Below are 20,966 nucleotides of genomic sequence, written 5' to 3' on the forward strand. Positions count from 1 at the left end.
GAAAGTTTACATGACTTTCTGAAAGACGCACAGATGGTAAAAGGCAGATGGTAAAGCAGAGGTCATCTTAAATTCCAAAATATTTTAGATATTGACCAAAGTAAAGATAATTCTCAATTTCTTTCTAGAAACTACTGGCTGTATCAACTTTTAGCACTATGGCAGTCTAGACTACTATAGTTGGGTCCCACCTCCTACTATAGGTAAGTTATAAAGACAAAAAGAAGGAAGACATACCATCAAATGTCAAAAAGGATGAGAGAACTTGACGTCAGAGCAGTGAGCATGAGCTATCTTAGCAGTATTCCACAGAGAAGGGACTGGCTGAGCCTGATTTAAGCCATGCAGACTGTGGATTGACTGGGGTTCTAAGCACTTCCAGTGGATCTCTTTGAGTGAAGGTTTTGTGTTACTATTGAACCTAAAGTGTCTCAACTTAAGCAAATATTAATCAAAGCTGGTATAACAATATCAGATAAAACAGACTAAGGTAAAAAAAAAAAAAAGTCAGTACTGCATAAGGCACAAAATAATCTATGCTGTTTTCACAGCAAAAGCCTCTGAAGTAAGGAATGTAAACCTGATCCTTGGGCTTGGGACTGACTGTTACATGAGGGGAGCTTGGGCTGAGGAGAGGTTGGCCCTATTCCTATCCCCTTCCAAAGGGATTTTACCCTATACTTATTCCCCAATGCAGCATATCTGAAATCACTTTAAGGATCAGACCAAAGCGATATTAACTAGTCAAGTTTCAGTTTCGGTTTTGAGTATAAGTGTTTGAGATTATGGAGAAAAATTTGTAAAATATCTAAAAAAGAAGGAACAGAGAAGCTTTTATGGAATTCCATTTCTGAGTTAAACAACCATCTCCTAAACTAGAAAGACATTTAAAAAGAAATATAAAAATCTCTGCTTTACAAAATATATACCTAAGAATGTATGTAAAATACGAAAAACCTATCTATATCAGCTTTGAAAAAAGCTTTAAATTGACCTTGAATTTGTGAACACTTTCCCCTCCCTACCAAAATTTCTAGAGTTTTATGCTCCTCAAATGCAAAGTATATATTATTATTGATTTCTGAATACTTTCAATAAGTTTGTTTGTTTATTTGAGACAGAGTCTCTGTCACCAGGCTGGATTGATTGATTGATTGATTGATTTGAGACAGAGTCTTGCTCTGTCACCCAGGCTGGAGTGCAGTGGCATGATCTGGGCTCACTGCAAGCTCTGACTCCCGGGTACACGCCATTCTCCTGCCTCAGCCTCCAGAGTAGCTGAGTAGCTCCCACCACCACGCCCAGCTAATTTTTTATATTTTTAGTAGAGACGGGGTTTCACCACGTTAGCCAGAATGGTCTCGATCTCTGGACCTTGTGATCCGCCCGCCTCGGCCTCCCAAAGTGCTGGGATTACAGGCGTGAGCCGCCGTGCCTGGCCAGTAAGTATCATCATGGAAAAGAAGTAATGCTGCCTCATCAAAAGATCTTGACAGAGCTTCTGTTGTTAAATTGAATCAATGTGACCAGTGGAAGTGGCTGCAAGGGAATGATTTCAGCTTTAGATTTTCCTAGTTCAGCAGACAGAAATAAAGCCAGAATAAAACACACAAAAAAATAGTTCCTATTAAGTGAGAAGCATACTCATCAACTTATTTGTTATTAGAACCACCTTTTGGGTCGAGTTTATCACTTTTTTGTCTAGAGTCCTTTTCACCTCAGAAAATATGTTTTTTCATTTTGCATTTAGGTAAGGCCAAAATATCAAGTTTGAGACAAAGATTTTTCCATCTCAAACTCAACAAAACAAATAAAAGCTCAAGCTGCATTCCATTTCGGCACTTCCATTTACCGCAAATCCCAGAGGACTGAATCTTTTCAGTGAATCACTGCTCTGAATTTGATTTTGCTTCCCTTTGCTAACATTTTGGCAAGTCATCTATGTAATCCTAGTCACAGAGTTTTACACTAAAACATGGGCAAAAGGGGACAGTCTGTTTTGTATATGTTTTGTACATGGACTAGTACATTGACTTAAATGGTGATTCACTATTTTTTTCCCTTGGCCTTTCTTATGAAAATATGTAAGTATTCTGAGACAAATTATTTCTATATTTCTACTGGGCTACTCTCAGAATGAATTAGGAAATCTCTAGGAATATACATCAGAATCATCAAGGTAACTCTTCAAAACATACATGCTTAGTCTCCACTCTGCACCCAATCAATTGGAACCTCTGGAAAACTCAAAAGAATAAAGTAACAAGGACATACTATACAATATTAAAAAGAACAAGGTTCATCTTTCAAGTCTGCATTTTGATTTTACCCTACTTACCAACTAATAAGTTAACCTGTTACTGTTTCACAGATATTAGCAGAAAACATGAAACTTCTGGGTTAGAAACAATGAACTTTATTATTTGCAGCACAGCAGTCAGTATGAGCATCATTTCTGTTTCCCTGCCCTCAAGCCCCATGAGGGGTAATACAGATGGGCACAGATAGCTGCCTGGACACAGGGTGGGTAGTGTTATAGGAAAGGAACACTGAGCTTGAGGGTCCTACTATTTCACAGCAGAAAGTAAGAAAGTTTGCTCTTTGTCCTGGAGGGAGACATTACCTCAACCTTCAGGGTTGATCACTGCAAACACAACTCTGAGAAATGACCCAGGTAAAACTCTGGGTTTATTTACTAGGTAAAGTAAATGCAACGTTAGGGCCTTGCATTCTTGGGATACCCAGCAAGGTGTGTGGGAGTGTGAGAGAACTAAGGGAGAGTATTTCTTAACATATCTATATGAACTATCAAGAGTTTTTTTTTTTTTTTTTTTAAAGCAAGATGTAGGACATAGCACAGAATAATCCCATCTGTACTTTTTTTTTTTAAAAAAAAAGGAGTGACATATAGTCTTGTAAATATACAGACCATTTTTAGAAGAGTATTTTAAAAACTCCCTTGAAAGCAGGAATGGAGGCACTTGTATTCTACTTTATACTATTTCTTTTGCTTTGTTATTATGAGCATATATATATATATGTGAAATCATAAAAATTTACCTGTCTTTTGTCAGTAGATACTCTGGTCATCTCTTCATTATCTCCTAAGGGTCCATGCTTTCCCTCTTCATTTTTCTAATAAAAATCAGATTAAGGAAAAAAAAAAGATTAGCACATAAGACATAAGACTAATTCAACATTCCCATATTTAAAGGCTGGCATCCTTGGCTTTGACCATTTTTTTTCATGATGAAACTCTACATTGACTTTCCACTTTGTTCGGATCAAGTTCATACTACTTTACTTAGTAAATAAACCTTTATAATCTATCCCCTATGTACTTTCCCAAAACATAGAAGGATTGGAAACTGTGATCAGAAAATAAAATTCTGAAGTTTACGGTTTCAGAATTGTGGCAGTTTTGAGTAATGGAAAAGTCCAAAGTGTGGCCATGAATGACCAAAGTGGAATAGAGGTAAATTAATTGGAATTGAGAAGATAAGGAACTATGTAGCAAAGGTATTCGATTGGGACTGTGGTAGACAGGATAATGCCCTGCCAGAGATCTCCTCGTCCCAGTCCCTGGAGCCTATGACTATGTTTTGTTACATAGCAAAGAGGAATTCAGGTTGCAGCTGGAACTGAGGCACTAACCACCTACTTTGAGATGGAGAGATTATCCTTGATTATCTGATTGGCCCGATGTTATCACAAGGGTCATTATAAGTAAAAGAGGGGTGTGGGAGAGTCAGTGATGCAACATGAAATACTTGACTGGCCATTGCTGGCTTTGAAGATGGAAGAGGCCCATGAGCCATGGAAAACAGACAATCTCCACAGGTAGAAAAGGCAAGGAAAGGTTCTCCCCTAGAGCGTCTGAAGGAAATCTGGCTCTGCCAACACCTTGACTTTAGCCCAGTTAAGAACCATTTCAGACCTCTTACATACAGAACTGTATAATAAATTTGTGTTGTTTTAAGCTACCAACTTTGTGGTCATCTGTTATAGCAGCAATAGAAAACTAATACAGGTATATCCATGAGGGAAAAAGTGAAAACTTGAAGTAGAAAGAAAGTTTTGAGGCAGGGACCAAAGTCCTTCATTTATTAGTTCAACAAATACTTATTGAACCCTTGCTATATGACAGCCTAGTTGCTCAAGATGCAGCTCTCAAAGGGCTTATGATTTATGAAAACAGGAAAGTGACTATCAAGTAAGTTGATTAAGACAAAGAAAGTGACACAGAATTCTGTGAGCTCCAAAATATGTGGGATAACCGGGTGTGGTGGCTCACGCCTGTAATCCCAGCACTTTGGGAGGCCGAGGCGTGCAGATCACGAGGTCCGGAGACCAGCCTGGCCAACATAGTGAAACCCTGTCTCTACTAAAAATACAAAAATTAGTGGGCGTGGTGGCGCACACCTATAGTCCCAGCTACTCGGGAGGCTGAGGCAGAAGAATTGCTTGAACCTCGGAGGCGGAGGCTGCGGTGAGCTGAGATCAGGCCACTGCACTCCAGCCTGGGCAACAGAGCAAGACTCCGTCTCAAAAAAAAAAAAAAAAAAATAGGTGGGATAGTTAATACATTGATAAAGTTTTAAAGTAGGAATGGGAAACTCTGTAAATGTTGACCTGCTAGTCTTATGAAACAAGTGCTGGATGCTAGAAAAGAAACAACCTTCAAAAATAAGTTTACAGGAAAACCCATGTTCTGGGAATGAGGTTTCTGTTCAAACAGAACAGGAAGTAGAGGAAGTGATGGTGTCAGTGGAAAAACGGTAAGGATGTGGGTGCTAGTAGTGGTAATAATTATATGAGTGATGATAATAATAGTACCTAACATCTACTGCATGTTTATCATGTACCAGGCCCTAAATTATCTCATTTAATCCTTATAACTTTATAAAGTAGCTCCTATTATTTCCATTTTACAAATGAGGAAATTGTGGCTGAGAAAGATTAAATAACTCAACCAAGGTCACACAGGTAATAAGTGGATATGCCAGATCCAGCACAAGATCCATTGTCTTAACCATTTTGCTACATTGCTTCTGTTCTGGAAAAGTACAGTGAGGGCCTTTAGCATAAGGTACCAGAAGACACAATGGAAAGAGTTAGGAGGCTAGGTGCAGTGGGTCATGCCTGTAATCCTAACACTCCGGGATGCTGAGGCGGGCAGACTGCTTGAGCCCAGTAGTTAGTGACCAGTCTGGGCAACATAGCAAGACCCCATCTCTATTAAAATAAATAAATAAGGAGACAAGAACAACAACAACAAAAAAAAAACACATAGTACGTAACATGTGCCAGGCACTAAGACCTTTACAAATATTAACTCATTCATTTCTCATAAAAGCCTCATGTAGTATATACTAGTAACATTTCATTTTACAGATGAGGAAGCTGACACAGAGAGGTAAAGTTACCCAAAGTTATACAACTAGTAAGAAGCGGAGTCAGAATCTGAACCCAGGCAGGCTGGCTGTACCACTGGCTACTCTAAGACACTAGACTAAGGTGGTGCTCCAATGTTTATACTAACATTACAGTATAAGTATTTTCTTATGTTAAGTGAAAAGGGTAGAATCCAGAGTTAAATAATTTCATGTAAGTAAAGAAAATAAGAGAAAAAAGACTGAGAAACAATTTTAAGAAGTAATTAGTCTCTAGGAGGTGGAATTATGATAAAACTTTTCTTCTGTCCATTTTAAAAATAACAAACATTTATTACTTTGGTAATTCATAAAAATACTTTTAGTAAGACAAAAGGTTGGTAAAGTTTCAAAAGCAGTATTTCCAATACAATTACATGTCTAATTGCATCTTGGTGTTTCTATTTACTCTGTTCAGCAAAAGCAGACTAAAGAATTTAAGTGAAACAATCTTATTACTTTAGCTTAAAGAAGTTTTTTTTCTCTCAATAGGAGAAAGTTTGTACTCAACTCTACGAATATCATGTGCAAATAATACTGGAAAAAATATACTATAGTAAATGGTAAAGAAATACTAGGCACAAAATTGGGTAACATTTCGAGGAATTTAGTATTTCCACAAGTATAAACACAATGGCAGCATATACTATATGTATATGAAATTTAGATGTATTCTTATTGTATAATTTAAAACTAATAACCCTGTAACAGTACTGAAACTGTCAAATACAAAATTGTATTCCTGCTATGACTGCAACTATCTGCAAAATTATGTGGATATTAACTAGTACAAAAAGGAAAATCCAAGAGAAACATTTAAAATATAAATAAAAAACATTTAAAAATGTTGCAGCTATAGATTCAGTCTTCAGTTTCAATGATACTGTTTGTACAATAAATAACACTATAAAAGTGAAGTACAATATGCTCCCTTTCATTCTGGATTCTTCCCCCACACTATCATTGGTCTTGCTTTTTTGCAATGGCCATGATATGAGAAGAACTAATGAAATTATATACTTCTGCTTTATTGACATTAAATATACAAGTAATTGACAACCTACAATCATGTTCTAAATACTTGGTAAATCTGCCTTTTTGGAATTTAAAACACATTTTTCTCATATAAACAATGTTAAAAATGATAGTCAAGTTCCCAAGCTAACATGCAAAAGCCTATTTCACCCAGATCACTGCCAGAGTAATCCTGAGGCTCTCCCTCCCCAAGTGCCTCAGAGTCCCAAGGCCTGTAAGTAAGAACAGAAGTAGAGGCCTACCCAAGACTATGGTGAGAGGGTTGTAGTCCTAGGAGACATGAGTGTGGGAGCACAGCTGGAAAGACACCAATGCAGTGAATAGGAGCTGGGCAAGCTCCAGGACCAGGAGCTAAGAGTGATAACCTTTCATACAGCCAAGTCAATCCTACTTCCAGGTTGCCTGGCTTTCTGAAGACATGGATGTTCTTTGTTTTTTTTTTTTTTTTGAGACGGAGTCTAGCTCTGTCGCCCAGGCTGGAGTGCAGTGGCGCGATCTTGGCTCACTGCAAGCTCCGCCTCCTGGGTTTACGCCATTCTCCTGCCTCAGCCTCCCGAGTAGCTGGGACTACAGGCGCCCGCCATCTCGCCCGGCTAGTTTTTTGTATTTTTTAGTAGAGACGGGGTTTCACCGTGTAGACCAGGATGGTCTCGATCTCCTGACCTCATGATCCACCCGTCTCGGCCTCCCAAAGTGCTGGGATTACAGGCTTGAGCCACCGCGCCCGGCCGGATGTTCTTTGTTTTGATGCCTTCTGTACTCATTTCTATGTGTTTTAACTTTCCATTTAAAAGGCTTAAATAGACATGCGTATGAGTCAGATTTCCAAATAAGATCCCAAATAAAATATTTGAAACAAAAGACTTATTTCTTTTCATTTAGAAAACTTCCATGGTGTCCATCAGATGAAGGAACGAGATGCCAGGAAAACTAAGAGTCATTGGCTTGGGAGAAAACAGAGACTCATAACCCTGATCTTTTGTTAAACATGATATAAAGTTGTATAAAATTTTGTTGCTAATATAGTTTTGAAATTTCCTTGGTAGTATTTTTTTTTAACAAAATGCTAACTGAAAGCTTTATCTCAGTTTTCTCAGATCCACAGTTTTCTCTATAAAGTATGAGGAAACAGTAGGGTGTATATTATTTGCAAACAAACTTCAACAATTAGTTGGCCAATCAATTCCTTCCTAATAGAAACGTAAATATCATTTTTCACAAATTAAATATAACTTGTGCCTGTTGAAAAAAAAAAAACTTAATTTCAGCACAGGATGTGGTGTGTATGAAAAATAAAATAGAACTAAAATGAGATTAAATCTGGATATTTACAAAAGAAAGAATGCTTTTTCAAAATTTGTATTCAATCTCTAATATGTTCAGTTTTTAAAAGGCTTTTGTTTTTCTTTTCTTTTTTTTTTGACACGGAGTCTCACTCTGTTGCCAGGCTGGAGTGCAGTGGCGCGATCTCGGCTCAATGCAACCTCCGCCTCCCAGGTTCAAGCTATTCTCCTGCCTCAGCCTCCTGAATAGCTGGGACTACAGGTGCACACCACCACGACCAGCTACTTTTTGTAGTTTTGGCAGAGATGGGGTTTCACCATGTTGGCCAAGATGGTCTTGATCTCTTGACCTTGTGATCTGCCTGCCTCAGCCTCCCAAAGTGCTGGGATTAGAGGCATGAGCCACTGCGCCCAGCCTAAAAGTCTTAAATCTCTAAATATTTGTTTCTAATCTGGCTCTTCAAAATAAATTTTATCTGGAAAAAAAAAACCCACAAACATAAAATCCCTAACAGCTTGGAAATCTACTTTCATAAAACAATACTAAGCTATTAACAAGTAGAAGGAATAAAGTAACTTCAAAATTAATGAAGGAAATGAAGAGCTTTCTCAGCCATTAGTAAAATGTAGAGCCAGAGTAGGGGATGAGGGTGAGAAATATGGAATAACAATGCATAACATTTTAAATAATGTTTTACTATCTATAAAACACTTCACATAGGAATTGGGGGAGGAAACTACGCCAAGAGATATCATTTTATTATGAGAAGTGAATATCCTCACATCCCGTTAAAATTCCTCAGTGCAATTCCTATACCGATAGGATAAAATCTAAACTCCTTTGTAAGGCATACAATGCTTTTTATGATATGATTCCTGTCTACATTGTCGAGCTCCTTTCCAGTCTCTTCCCTCTGCCTAATTTCACTTTCTGGCCTGAGGACCACAAATTCTCTCATTCCTCCAAGCTTTTCCATGTAGAGTTCCTTGGCTTGGGCAATGTCTACTCATTCTTCATGTTTCAGTGCAAATACTACCTTCTCTGTGAATCCTTCCTTCACTTCCCCATATAGAGCCTGGCTCCCAGTCTTGCCAATATCTCTGCTTATACTGTGTACTTACTCCACCAATTCTATTTTAATTGTTTAAATGCCTAGTGTTTCTTCTCATTAGAAAATAAAGACCATGGCTGCCGGGCAACCGCTTCCTGACAGCTCCAGTTAATGGGACTGCCAGCAGGCTAGACATCCTTTGCCAGAAACTGCAGCACTTAGTTCTGTGCCCAGTTCTGTGCCTGAGAGGGGATTCTGCCTGTTTTGGGATTGGAGTGGGGCATTGCCGCCAGAAAACCTGCAGAATTCCGGGTTGTGCAGCCAAGCAGGAACAGGTGTACCTTACTAGACCCATCCTCTTGCAATCTTGGGCCTTAAGGAAAGATGTGGAGTGGGCTGCTACCTCCTGGCCCAAATGAAAGTGATGCTGAGTCAAACTCTGAAGATGAAGTTACGTTGGAGAACTCTGGACTTATCTTACAGGAAGATAAACAGGATGAGAGTCTCAGAAAAACAGAAATCATAGGTTTCTCAACAGATGAACCAAAAACTGAAACACAGTCAAATGTAAATGCCTATGAAAAGTGTCCTTCTGGAATTCCCATAGACATGTGGAATACATTTCAAGAATTGCATAAAAAACATTCTGAACAGAAAAGCACAACCTCAGGATTCACAGGGAAAAAAAGAAAACGCTCCAGAAAAGATAAATTGAAGAATGAAAAAGAATCTCATAGTGAACCATCCTCAAATGAAACCCAATGGAAGGAGCTTACTCAGTATTTTGGAGTCAATGATAGATCTGACCTGCCTGTTAAAAGGAAAAAAGTTGAGAAGTCAGGCCTTGAAAAAGAGAATAGATCAGGCTGTGGAGGAGTGGAATATTGAGAAGGCTGAGGAACTTAGCAACGAGCTAGCTACTCGAGAGCTTGGTATAAAAATTGCCAAAGCAGTTGCCTGCCACAACTTTGTAAAAGCCAAAAAGGAGGTTGAAAATTCACAGGCTGCCCGAAAAAAGAAGAAACTCACATGGGGGTTTGAAGCAAAGAAGAGATGGGAAACCAAAAGCAACATGGGATACACGTAACTTGCCAGAGTGCTTCAAGACATTTGTAGACTTGGATGCTCAATTTACTGAGAATGTTTTCCTGCCTACGTTAATATGTCAGAAAATTGATAGCACTAAAACAAGAATAAGCATAAAATTTGGGATTTTGATTATCAGCTCTTTTCAATCTTTCTTTAAGGACTTTGTCCTGTTGAAGTGAATAAAATGAAGCATTCTGTTATTTGTATAAGAAATGTAAGAAAAAAATATAGAAAGAAGAGGATAGGATTTTGTTTATTTATTTGTATGGATGGACCCTCGACATAAAATCACTTTGGGTGCTTTTCATTCATTTGGTTTAACATGGCCAGTGATCTTCTCGTACTTAATTTTTTTTTTTTTTTTTGAGATAGAGTCTCACTCGCTCTGTCACCCAGGCTAGAGTGCAGTAGCACGATCTTGGCTCACTGCAACCACTGCTCCTGGGTTCAAGTGATTCTCATGCCTCAGCCTCCTGAGTAGCTGGGATTACGGGCCAACGTCACCATGCCCAACTAATTTTTTTTTTTTTTTTTTTGGATTTCTAGTAGAGACGGAGTTTTGCTGTGTTGGTCAGGCTGGTCTTGAACTCCTGGCCTCATGATTCACCTGCCTCTGCCTCCCAAAGTTCTGGGATTACAGGCATGAGCTACCATGCTGGCCTTGTATTTTCTTATCTGTACCCAGTGTAACTACACATTTACTGGAACTGTGTTTTTAAGATTGACAGTTGTTTATAATGGATTAGCCGTAAGTGCCAAAAAGTCTCAGTTGATATTATCTTTACAAATGACTTGACCTTAATGTTATAAAAGTAGTTACTGTTTTTTTATTGGAGGCAGACTTGATATTTCAGAATTGCATAGTAAAAGCAATTTATTAATTTTTGTGTACTTTCAGATAAACTATTACAATAAAGAAAGGGGCAGAATGTAGTATTTGGAAGATGATTTAAATTCAGCAATGCCTAAAAATGTCTTCCTAAGTATCTTTCTCAGTCATATCATTCTTTAAATTATGAGATGGTTCTTAGAAGAGAAAAATGGTGTAATTGTATTAAACAGACAATTATAACTCAAGATAATATAACTTTGAAACTTCTAAAAAAAAAAAAAAAAGAAAAGAAAACAAAGACCATGTTTTTTCTGCTTTGTGTCTCCAGTGCCAAGCACAAAACCTCATCCACAGTAAAATGAAAAGAGTAGGTAGTTTCCTAAGAGTACTGTGGGAATTTAAGGATTTATAGTCTTTCTCTGGAAAATCTAAAGCAACCTTTCAGCAGAATTATTGGTAAGTTGGAAACCTCAGCGAGTACATGCAGAATATAACTACAACTTTGTAAAATAAAAAACCTCATGCTTAAGATTGGAAGTACCAAAATGTTAACAGTAATGTTAGAGTGATGAGAAGTCATGGGTAATTTTCTGCCCCACCCCTCTCCTTTTACCTCTGTTTTCAAAAATGTCTTAAATGCTCAACTTAACCTAATACTACTTTCCAATGGCCGTGGCCCCCTATAAAAATCAATGCCAACACCCTAAGCTTCCAAAATTATCAAACAGAAATGATGAGAACCTAGCATCATGCCATTCCATGCATGGAGGAAAATGAGAACCTAGCACCTTGTTGCCCCAAGGGTAGGAGAAAGAAAAGACGTAGCATGTCCATTTTTCCAATTCCAATATATTGGCTTTTGTGATTATTCTTACTATACATTTCTGATTTTTTTTTTTGAGACGGAGTCTTACTCTGTCGCCCAGGCTGGAGTGCAGTGGTGCAATCTCAGCTCACTGCAACCTCCGATTCTCATCCATGGGAACTGTTCAAGTGATTCTCATGCCTCAGCCTCCTGAGTAGCTGGGACTATGGTGGATACCACCATGCCTAGCTAATTTTTGTATTTTTAGTAGAGATGGGGTTTCACTATGTTGCCCAGGCTGGTTTTGAAGTCCTGACCTCAGGTGATCCACTCGCCTCAGCCTCACAAAGTGCTGGGATTACAGGCGTGAGCCACTGCACCCAGCCCATTTCTAATCTATTTTGATCCTGTCTTTCAAGATCCAAAAAGAGACCACTTCCATCCAACATTAACCAATTAGCATTCATATAATGGTAGATGCTAAAGGGTATATGCTAGGTAAAATAAGACATGGTCTCTATCTCCAGGCAATTTATATATTTCTGTGGCAGAGGGGCAAACTACCCAGATAAAACACCAACAGTATATACAATTGGGGGAAATTACGTGGTATAGACAATAATCTTATTAGCCAAACTGACATATGAATACCATTAGTACCTGATAAACATGGCAGTCTCAGAAAGTATTTTTAGAATGGAAGATGACTTATTACAGCTAGGAATTATAAAGTGTCATGTTAATCAAGAAAGGTCATTTTAAAATCTTAAGGCTTGTTAAGTTTGGTTTTAGGTATGACAGAAACTGGAGCAATAAACTCAGATTTTAAACCATTGCGTTTCTAAGGAGAAAAACTATGAAACAAATTATACCTGAGATTTTTGCCTCTGGGCTTCTACTGCTGGGAAGAGCTCCATCCAGAGGCTGAGCAGAGTGAAAAGGTTGACTTTAGAAAGTCTTGGTATCTGACCTACAGAAGAGACGACAAACACTTTAAAACGTGTTACTAATGGCGAAAAAGGGAGCCAATCTCAATGCCACTTGGGTGCTGCAACATAAGCCCAGCTGCTTTCGCATGAGGCACAGAAAAAGATTAGGGTATTAAGAGAGTCAGAAGTATCTTAGCAGGAGACGCTTCAGTCTTAGTCGTGGCTACCTCCTTTTCCACTTAAAAAGTTGGGCCCTCTTTCTCCAGCCCTCACCCTGCAGGAAAAAACGGTACAGCCAATACACATAGCTGGGGGGACAACCCAAAGCAAGCTGTGAAAAGTCCTCGCGTCTGACGTCGTCGTGGTGCAAGCTTTTCTTTGGACTGTGCCCGGGCGTTGCTAAAAGGAAAGCTATTAGTACACAGCCCGAAAAATGCGCTGACCTTCGACGGTAAAGCAGTCGAAATACAGGAAAGCGTCACGTGCGGTTAATTTGGAAATCAAGGCAAAAGCGCGGTTTGGAAATATTCAGGCTCTTTGACCTCAGAGCACCAGCTCTACGCCCTGTGAGAAACAAATAAGAGGGGTAAAAAGTCACACTTCAAAAGCCGGTCCGACCGAGCCGAGCGGTTCTGGCGACCGAGGAGGGGACACGCAGGGGGCGGGCAGGAGACATCCAGAAGCAGTAGGGGAGGCAAAGAGGTGCAGACAAGGAATCTGGAGTTCAATGACAGGAGACGCACAGGGTAGACCGAAAGGTAGGGTGGCGGGAGCAGGGTCCGGGACACTCACCGGTCATGCTGCCAGTCTGGGTGCTAACTGACCGCCCGGCCTTCGCGCTCTCCAGATTTTGCATCTGCCCAGCTTCTTTCATCCCAAACCTAGCGTCCTCTGCTGCCAAGGAAACCTCTGCCAGTCAGACATGGTCTTGGCCTCAGCGTCCCCGCCTCTCGCCTCCTCTCAGCAACTATAAGGCAACGGCCCACTAGGCGCAGCCAGATGACGCCTCAAGCTTGACCGCCACTTCAGGGCTCCTCGTGTGACGTCATAGAGAGGCGGGGCTGCGACGCCAGAGGGCTGCCCGTCGGCCGGTGACCGAGTTGGTAAGCACCGAGCTGTAAATCGCTTGAGACCTGTATTTGGTTGTGTCGTTGGTTTTGCCAAGTAAGGTCACTTGAGGATTTCTTGGCTCGAGGTCCCAGGTTGCGCAGACTCTGACTGCATCGAGTTGAGAATTTTGGTCAGAATGTTAAAGTGGAAACCTACCCCAGGCTGTCATGGTCAGTGTTTTAGAGAACTTCGTGGGTGGGGTGTGGAGCTGGGCGGTCCAGGATGTTCTGTCATCAGAGACTGGCGGGTTCTGGGGAACTTAGTGCCGTGGAACACAGCAGGGGCGTTCTGCTTCTCATCAAGAACATGAAGACGTAAAGAGGTGGAATTGTAACAGGGAAAAAGGTGAGAGGAGGCAGTAGGAACTATTTTAATTTCTAATGTCTAGTTTATTTCCACAAAACATCTATATCATACCAGTTCTTTGAAATGGGCTCAGACTTGTTTCATGGCCTAGATCAGCACTGTCCAGTAGAACTTCCTGTAATATTCTATATCTGCACTGTCCAATATGGTAGCCACCAGCCACATGTGGCTATTGAGCATCTGAAACGTGACCAGTACAACCAAGGAACTGCATTTTTAGCTTCATTTAGTTTTAATTAATTTACATTTTAAGTAGTGACATGTGACTATTGGCTACTATTGTATTGGACAACATCACTCTAGACTCTCCTCCTGGAATTCCTATTAGGTATCGGTTAAACCATCTGAGGTTTTAAATTATTACTTTTAAAATATTCCATCATTTTGTTTCTCTGAGCCACATTCTGGCTAATTTCTTCAGATCTATCTTTCAGCTTGCTGTTTATTTCTTTGGCTGTGTAGAATTTTTTCTAATTCGCCTGTTCTGGGCTCTTCAGGTGATTTGACTATATCCAGAGAACTCCATTCTGCACCTTTCCTGAGGTCTAGACTTTGTTGACAGTGCTTTCATGGCAGTTAACACTAAGGCTTAAAGACAGGGCATGGACTAGGAGAAAATATTTGCAAATCACGTATCCAACAAAGGACTCATATCCAGAATATATAAAGAACCATATAAACTCAGAGTAAGTAAACAGTCCAGTTAGAAAATGGATCAAAGACTTGAATAGTCATTTCACCAAAGAAGATATACAGATGGCAAATAAAAATATAAAACAGTGTTCAGTGTCATTAGCCATTAGGGAAATGCATATTAAAACCACAATGAGATTCTACGGCACACCTATTAAAATGGCTAAAATAACAAGTACTGACAGCACTAAATGCCGGTAAGGATGCAGAGCAACCGGATCTCTCATACATTGCTGGTAGGACCATAAAATGGCATAACCACTCTAGAAAACAGTTTGACAGTTTCTTATAAAGTTGCACATATGCTTATCATATCACCCAGCAATGACACTCCTGGGTATTTATCCTAGACAAACCAAAACTTATGTTCAAACAAAACTCTGTACATGAATGTCATGGTGGCTTTATTTTTAATAGTCAAAAACTGAAAACAGTCCGGGTGTGGAGGCTCATACCTGTAATCCCAGCACTTTGGGAGGCTGAGGCGGGTGGATCATGAGGTCAGGAGTTCGTGATCAGCCTGGGGAACGTGGTGAAACCCCCGTCTCTACTAAAAAATACAAAAAATTGGCCAGGTGCGGTGGCTCACGCCTGTAATCCCAGCACTTTGGGAGGCTGAGGCGGGCAGATCACGAGGTCAGGAGATCGAGACCATCCTGGCTAACATGGTGAAACCCCGTCTCCACTAAAAATACAAAAAATTAGCTGGGCATGGTGGCAGGCACCTGTAGTCCCAGCTACTCGGGAGGCTGAGGCAGGAGAATGGGATGAACCTGGGAGGTGGAGCTTGCAGTGAGCTGAGATGGTGCCACTGCACTCCAGCTTGGGCGACAGAGTGAGACTCCATCTCAAAAAGAAAAAAAAAAAAACAACTGTAAACAAGCCAAACAGTCCTTAGTGAGTGAATAGAAAGCAAACTGGAGTACATCCATGTCATGGGACACTACTCAGCCATAAAAAGTAATGAGCTATTGATACATACAACTTGAATGAATCTCAAGGGCATTGTGGTGAGTTTTTAAAAGCCAATCTCAAAGGGTTGTATGCTATATGATTCCATCTAGGTACCATTCTCAAAGCCAAAAAAAAAAAAAAATTAGCGATGAAGAACGAAGCCATGATTGCCAAGTGTTATGGTTGGGACAAGGGTCTGACTGTTAAGAGGTAACACGACAGAGTTTCTTTGTGATGACAGTTACTCATATCTATACATCTGATAAAATTCATAGAGCTATACACCGAAAATGCAAAGTGGTACATTCAAAACTAGTAAAACACAAATAAGATCTATACCTGTATTAACAGTATTGTACCAGTATCAGTTTCCTGATTTTACCAAAGTGCTATGAATATGTAAGACATATTGTTGCGGAAGCTGGGTGAAGGGTAATATAGGAACTCTTTATTATTTTTGCAACTTTCTTTAAGTCTTAAACTCTCTAAATAACTAGATAGATGTATATATACCTATATATGTTATATGTGTGTGTGTGTGCGTGTGTGTGTCTCTGTGTGTATCTTTGATCCCCAGCAGTCTAGATCTGCTGTGCCCTTCAAACAGTCATTAGCATTATTGCTCATTAACCTCTCTTTGGACTCCTGGTCTCATTCCATTTTCAGTCCTTTAGTATTTCAGAGCAGTTTAAATACTTGGACTATTTCTCTTACTTTCTTGCTAGCTCACCCATATTTTATCCTGCATTTTTAGGTATTTGTAGCTGAAATATTTTTCAGACTAGGCTAACTTTTCCACAGTATTGGTGGAATAATTGTTCTGCTACAGAGGAATAAGAGAACTAAAAAGGATTATAAAATGAAATTTTCCCTAAGTGCTGAGAAGTGGACAAGCTCAGAGCCGCTGAGTTCTACAAAGGTCAGTTTAATCAATAAAATGGTTCTTAAATCAATAAACAATTCTATATATCAAGTGGAAAGAGCATGGGTTTTGCTATGAGATAGACAAGCTGTATTCACACTCTAAGCACAGAAGTTATTTACCAGTTGCTGTATCAGTTGGCTTAGACCCAGCTTGTTGTGGGTAACAAATGTGAACCCCCAAAATCTAAGACAGGTCTCAGTTAATTTAGAAAGTTTATTTTGCCAAAGTTAAGGATGTGCGCCCGTGACACAGCCTCAGGAGGTCTTGACGACATATGCCCAAGGTGATCAGAGCACAGCTTGGTTTTGTACATTTTAGGGAGACGGGAAACATCAATCAACATATGTAAGATGAACATTGGTTTGGTCTAGAAAGGTGGGACATCTCAAAGTGAGGAGGGGGCTTCCAGGTCTTAGGTAGATGAGAAACAAATGCTTGCATTCTTTTGAGTTTCTGATTACCCTTTCCAAAGGAGGCCTTCAGATGTACATTTATCTCAGTGAGCAGACGGATGACTTTGAATAGAAGGGAGGCAGGTTTGGCCTAAGAAGTTCCCAGCTTGACTTTTCCCTTTAGCTTAGTGATTTGGAGACCCCAAGATTTTTGTTCACACAAATAACTATGAAATCTCAGGGGCTTGCCCCAACAAAGGTTAATTTTTACTCATGTTACGTGCTGCTGCTCCTGTGAATTGGCTCTGGGATCCAGGCTAAAGGAGCAGCCTCTGTCCTTTCTTTCTTTTTTCCGCCCTCAATTCCCCTGTATGTGACTCATCTTCCTAGCATGCTAGTTGCTTCTTTGGCTTTCTAGCCCCTTCCTCTGCCTCTGCTGTAATAGCCCCTTCTCTTCGAAGGGGAGGGGAGGGGAAGTTATCAAATGGCTTTTTGAGTTACTCAGGGAAGAAGGAAGGGAGGAAGGAAGGGGCCAGGGAAAGAAGAAAGGAAAGCATGATGGTAAAACATTTATCACAAATTTTCATGAAGCCTACATGATCCCAAGCAGTACAGTGCCTGGCAAAGCACAGGTGCTGAATACTGTTGATCGTCCCTCTCTTTTTCATCTTTCATTTGCCTATTCTCTGTAGTAGCCTAAGTTTTCTTTTACTCTAGGTCCTGTGGCTGGGGAATGTTAGTCTTAGCAGTGTGTTTATTAGGAAAGAATCTTCTCAACAAAGCAAGCTGATGGTCTGTGGAGTTGATCATAGGCACTGAATCTGTAGCTGGATCTGCTGATGCTGGTGGTGCTTGTGGAATACCTGGCTTGTGGAAGAAAATGTACCTCATACTCAATTTTCCTCTTGCGTGTAAGAAGGCACTCCATGACCAGTGCTGGAGACACTGCGTTGTAGCAGATAAAGGATTTACCCATAGGGTCACAAAAGGAGGAGGTGGGAGGGAATCTTGAATCCATCTGTCTGAGGAGTTTGGGGCTAGAGTCTTTAGGGTTTTGGAGTGGGCCCAAGTGTGGAGAGTGTTGATTGGTCGAAGAGTGCAGAGTGAAGTCATGGGACAGGGAGATGAAGAAGCTGTGTTCTCGTGCTCATCCTGTTCTTCTGTGAGGGTTTCCAAACTGGTTGCTGAAATTTGGGTCTGAAAAACATCTTAAGTGATCCTTAGACAAAAGCCTTATGATTCTATCAGAGATCATCTCTATAGGGACAACAGGGATGCAAACCAATTTTTAAACAGTCTTATTGAAGCAGGATATTTCCCTGACCCCTTTGTAGGCCTCGGAATGGGGGTGCCACGTTTACTTAGCCCACAACTCTCAACTCCTTGCGGGAGGGAGCACATGAGCAAATGAGGCAGGAACTGGAGTACACAGCCACTGGAATCAACTGGCCACTTTGTCGCCAGCAGGAGTGAACACCACTCATTGAGACTCACTGCTCTCCACCCCTTATGGGAGGGAGCACACAGTGAGCAGGTACAGGAGCCAGGGTGAGCACTTTTGAGCACCAGCAGAAGCAAACTCCATGTGTGCCCCAAGGCAGTGTCTGATGGGGTGCCTACAACCCCTGAAGCCCCAGAGGGAGTATTACAGTGGTCTTTTAGCTCTGCCATCTGCAGACAGCTTAAGTGTTAACAACTCTGCGGCCCTCCCTCTGCCTTTCCATGTGAGGAAGCTGTCTTCTACCAGTGAGGGCAAAGGGCCAGTGTGACAGCCTTTTGCATCTGCACTTATGGCTCCTGGGCTCTTGTTTGGCATCCAGGAGAAATGAGTTTGGACAAATGAATTGAAGGATGGTAAAAACAGGATTTTATCGCTGATAAAAGTGGTTCTCAGCAGGAAGGGGAGCTGAAAAGGGGATGTGCTGGGAAGGTAATCTTCCCCTGAAGTCTGGCCGTCTCTGGCCAGATTCTTCTCTGAAGTTATGCTGTCAAGCTGTCTCTCTGAAGTCAAGCCACTTCTCTCCAATGTTGAGCCATAGTCTCTCATGTCAAGCTGCTTCTCCTTTCTGCCAGCTGAGTCTGGAGTTTTTATAAGCACAGTATAGGGGGCAGAGCAGGCCATGGGTGGTTTTGGAAAAGGCAACATTTAAGTGGGAAAACAGGGATGTAAGTTCTCATTTTGGGTTGCAGTCTCGGGCTTTTTGGCTTGAAGATGGGGTTTGCCAGGGACCTGTCCCTGTCTTCTAGAATTTCTCTGCCTCCTGTCTCCATCATTATGATCTTAACGTCAGAAATTCTATCTCTAGCAACAATGGGGATGCAAATGGTCAGGATCTAGTGACCTTTGGTAACAAGGAAGTGGGCTGAATTGTGGCCTGATTAGTTCTTCTTTTTTTTTTTTGAGACAGTCTCACTCCAGGCATGTTGGAGTGTAGTGGCACAATATTGGCTCACTGCAACCTCTGCCTCCTGGATTCAAGTGATTCTCATGCCTCTGCCTCCTGAGTAGCAGGGATTACAGACACATGCCACCAAGCCTGACTAATTTTTGTATTTTTAGTAGAGACCAGGTTTCACCATGTTGGCTGGGCTGGTCTCAAACTCCTGAACTCAAGCCATCCACCTGCCTTGGCCTCCCAAAGTGCTGGGATTACAGGTGTGAGCCACTGTGCCTGGCTGATTAGTTTGTTTGTTTGTTTGTTTGTTTGTTTGTAGATACGGACTCTTGGTGTGTTGTCCCAGGCTGGAGTGCAGTGGCACAATCTCAACTCACTGCAACCTCTGCCTCCCGGGTTCAAGCATTTCTCCTGCCTCAGCCTCTGAGTAGCTGGGACTATAGGCACATGCTGCCATGCCCAGCTAATCTCTTTTGTATTTTAGTAGAGTTGGGGTTTCACCATGTTGCCCAGGCTGGTCTCAAACTCCTGAGCTCAGGCAATCTGCCCACCTCGGCCTCCCAAAGTGCTAGGATTACAGGCGTGAGCCACTGTGCCTGGCTGATTGGTTCTTAACTATAACTATATTTCTGTCCAGAACCCAGCATGCCATTCTTGTCAACCCTGTGGGGATGGTTTCAGTTTGGTCATTTTGGGCAAAAAATGTGATTATCACCACCACTCTGAGTCCGGAGATTAAGGTTTCCTAAACAATTCTCAGAAGGCCATTCCTGGCAGCACTGAAACCCTGAGGAAGCAAAGAGAAACCTGAAACAAAATCCAGATGCCTTCAGGAATATGTGCTTCGTTATGGAGGGCAGTGCTGCCAAAGAGAAATGACTTCTCAGGTTTTCCATACATTGTCCCAAATGGTCTTCTCGGAAAAGTAAACTTGGTGCCATGTTGATTAATGTGCTACAGAGTAAGAAGGTTCAGGCAGCCCTGGAAATGGTGCTCCCCCGAGGTGGGAAGGACTGGTAAGCCCACTTTCCCTTGTTCTCCCAAGCTCTCTACCAAAAGGCTGCCTGAGAGGGGGTGGGCAGAGCGGCCTGGGCAGCACAGTCAATGTCCAAGCTCATTTTGGGTCCCTGTTTGTGTGGTGCCTCTGGACTGTCAGGTAGGGCCACCTGGGTTCAGATATTTCTTAATCAGCATCCCTATAGAAGTTCTCTAATTAAACACGTTAGAAATCAACAGAAGGAGGGCTGGGTGCAGTGGCTTGTGCCCATAGTCCCATCCCTTTGGGAGGCCAAAGCCAGAGAATTACTTGAGGCCAGGAGTTCAAGACCAGCCTGGGCAACATAATGAGACTTGATCTCTACAAAACATTTTTTAAAATTAGCCAGTTGTGATAATGTGCAGCTGTAGCCACAGCTACTCCAGAGGCTAAGGTGAGAGGATTGCTTGAGCCCAAGAGTTTGAGGCTGCAGTGAGCTATGATTGCACCACTGTACTCCAGCCTGGGCAACAGAGTGAGACCCCATCTCTAAACAGAAATAAAAAAGAAATCAACAGACTAGAGGGAGAAGTAGGGATGAGAGGATGGATAGAAGAGGGAGTAGGGAGGAAACTAACACTGATGGAATATCTGCTATGATCAGACACCCTATGTAACAATAATGATAATAGTAGTA

General features: G+C 41.2%; 1 protein-coding gene, 1 long non-coding RNA gene and 1 pseudogene across 6 annotated transcripts in view; 2 read left to right on the plus strand and 1 right to left on the minus strand.

Annotated features, from left to right (window-relative positions):
* Positions 1-13,712, minus strand: part of CDADC1 (cytidine and dCMP deaminase domain containing 1) — a 50,416-nt gene extending 36,704 nt beyond the window's left edge. The window contains exons 1-3 of one of the 2 annotated variants that reach the window (XM_033176884.1): positions 13,250-13,712; positions 12,401-12,498; positions 3,061-3,135 (exon numbers count right to left, since the gene is read on the minus strand). In XM_033176884.1, coding sequence (XP_033032775.1) covers positions 3,061-3,135; positions 12,401-12,498; positions 13,250-13,331 — 255 coding nt within the window. In that variant the 5' untranslated portion in view covers positions 13,332-13,712. Of the gene's footprint in view, positions 1-3,060; positions 3,136-12,400; positions 12,499-13,249 lie in introns of those variants that run through there. The other variant, XM_033176886.1, reaches the window with a different exon arrangement.
* Positions 8,942-10,026, plus strand: LOC117063250 (annotated as a pseudogene). The gene has a single exon (XR_004428832.1). The product of XR_004428832.1 is annotated as a protein FAM204A-like (transcript).
* The window catches only part of LOC117063251, a 109,427-nt gene continuing 102,076 nt past the window's right edge, over positions 13,616-20,966 (plus strand). For 2 of the 3 annotated variants that reach the window (XR_004428833.1, XR_004428834.1), the window contains exon 1: positions 13,740-13,912. This is a non-coding gene — a long non-coding RNA (uncharacterized LOC117063251). The other variant, XR_004428835.1, reaches the window with a different exon arrangement.

Source organism: Trachypithecus francoisi, unplaced genomic scaffold (assembly GCF_009764315.1).
Source record: "Trachypithecus francoisi isolate TF-2019V2 unplaced genomic scaffold, Tfra_2.0 Lachesis_group18, whole genome shotgun sequence".
In the NCBI taxonomy this organism is placed as follows: domain Eukaryota; kingdom Metazoa; phylum Chordata; class Mammalia; order Primates; family Cercopithecidae; genus Trachypithecus; species Trachypithecus francoisi.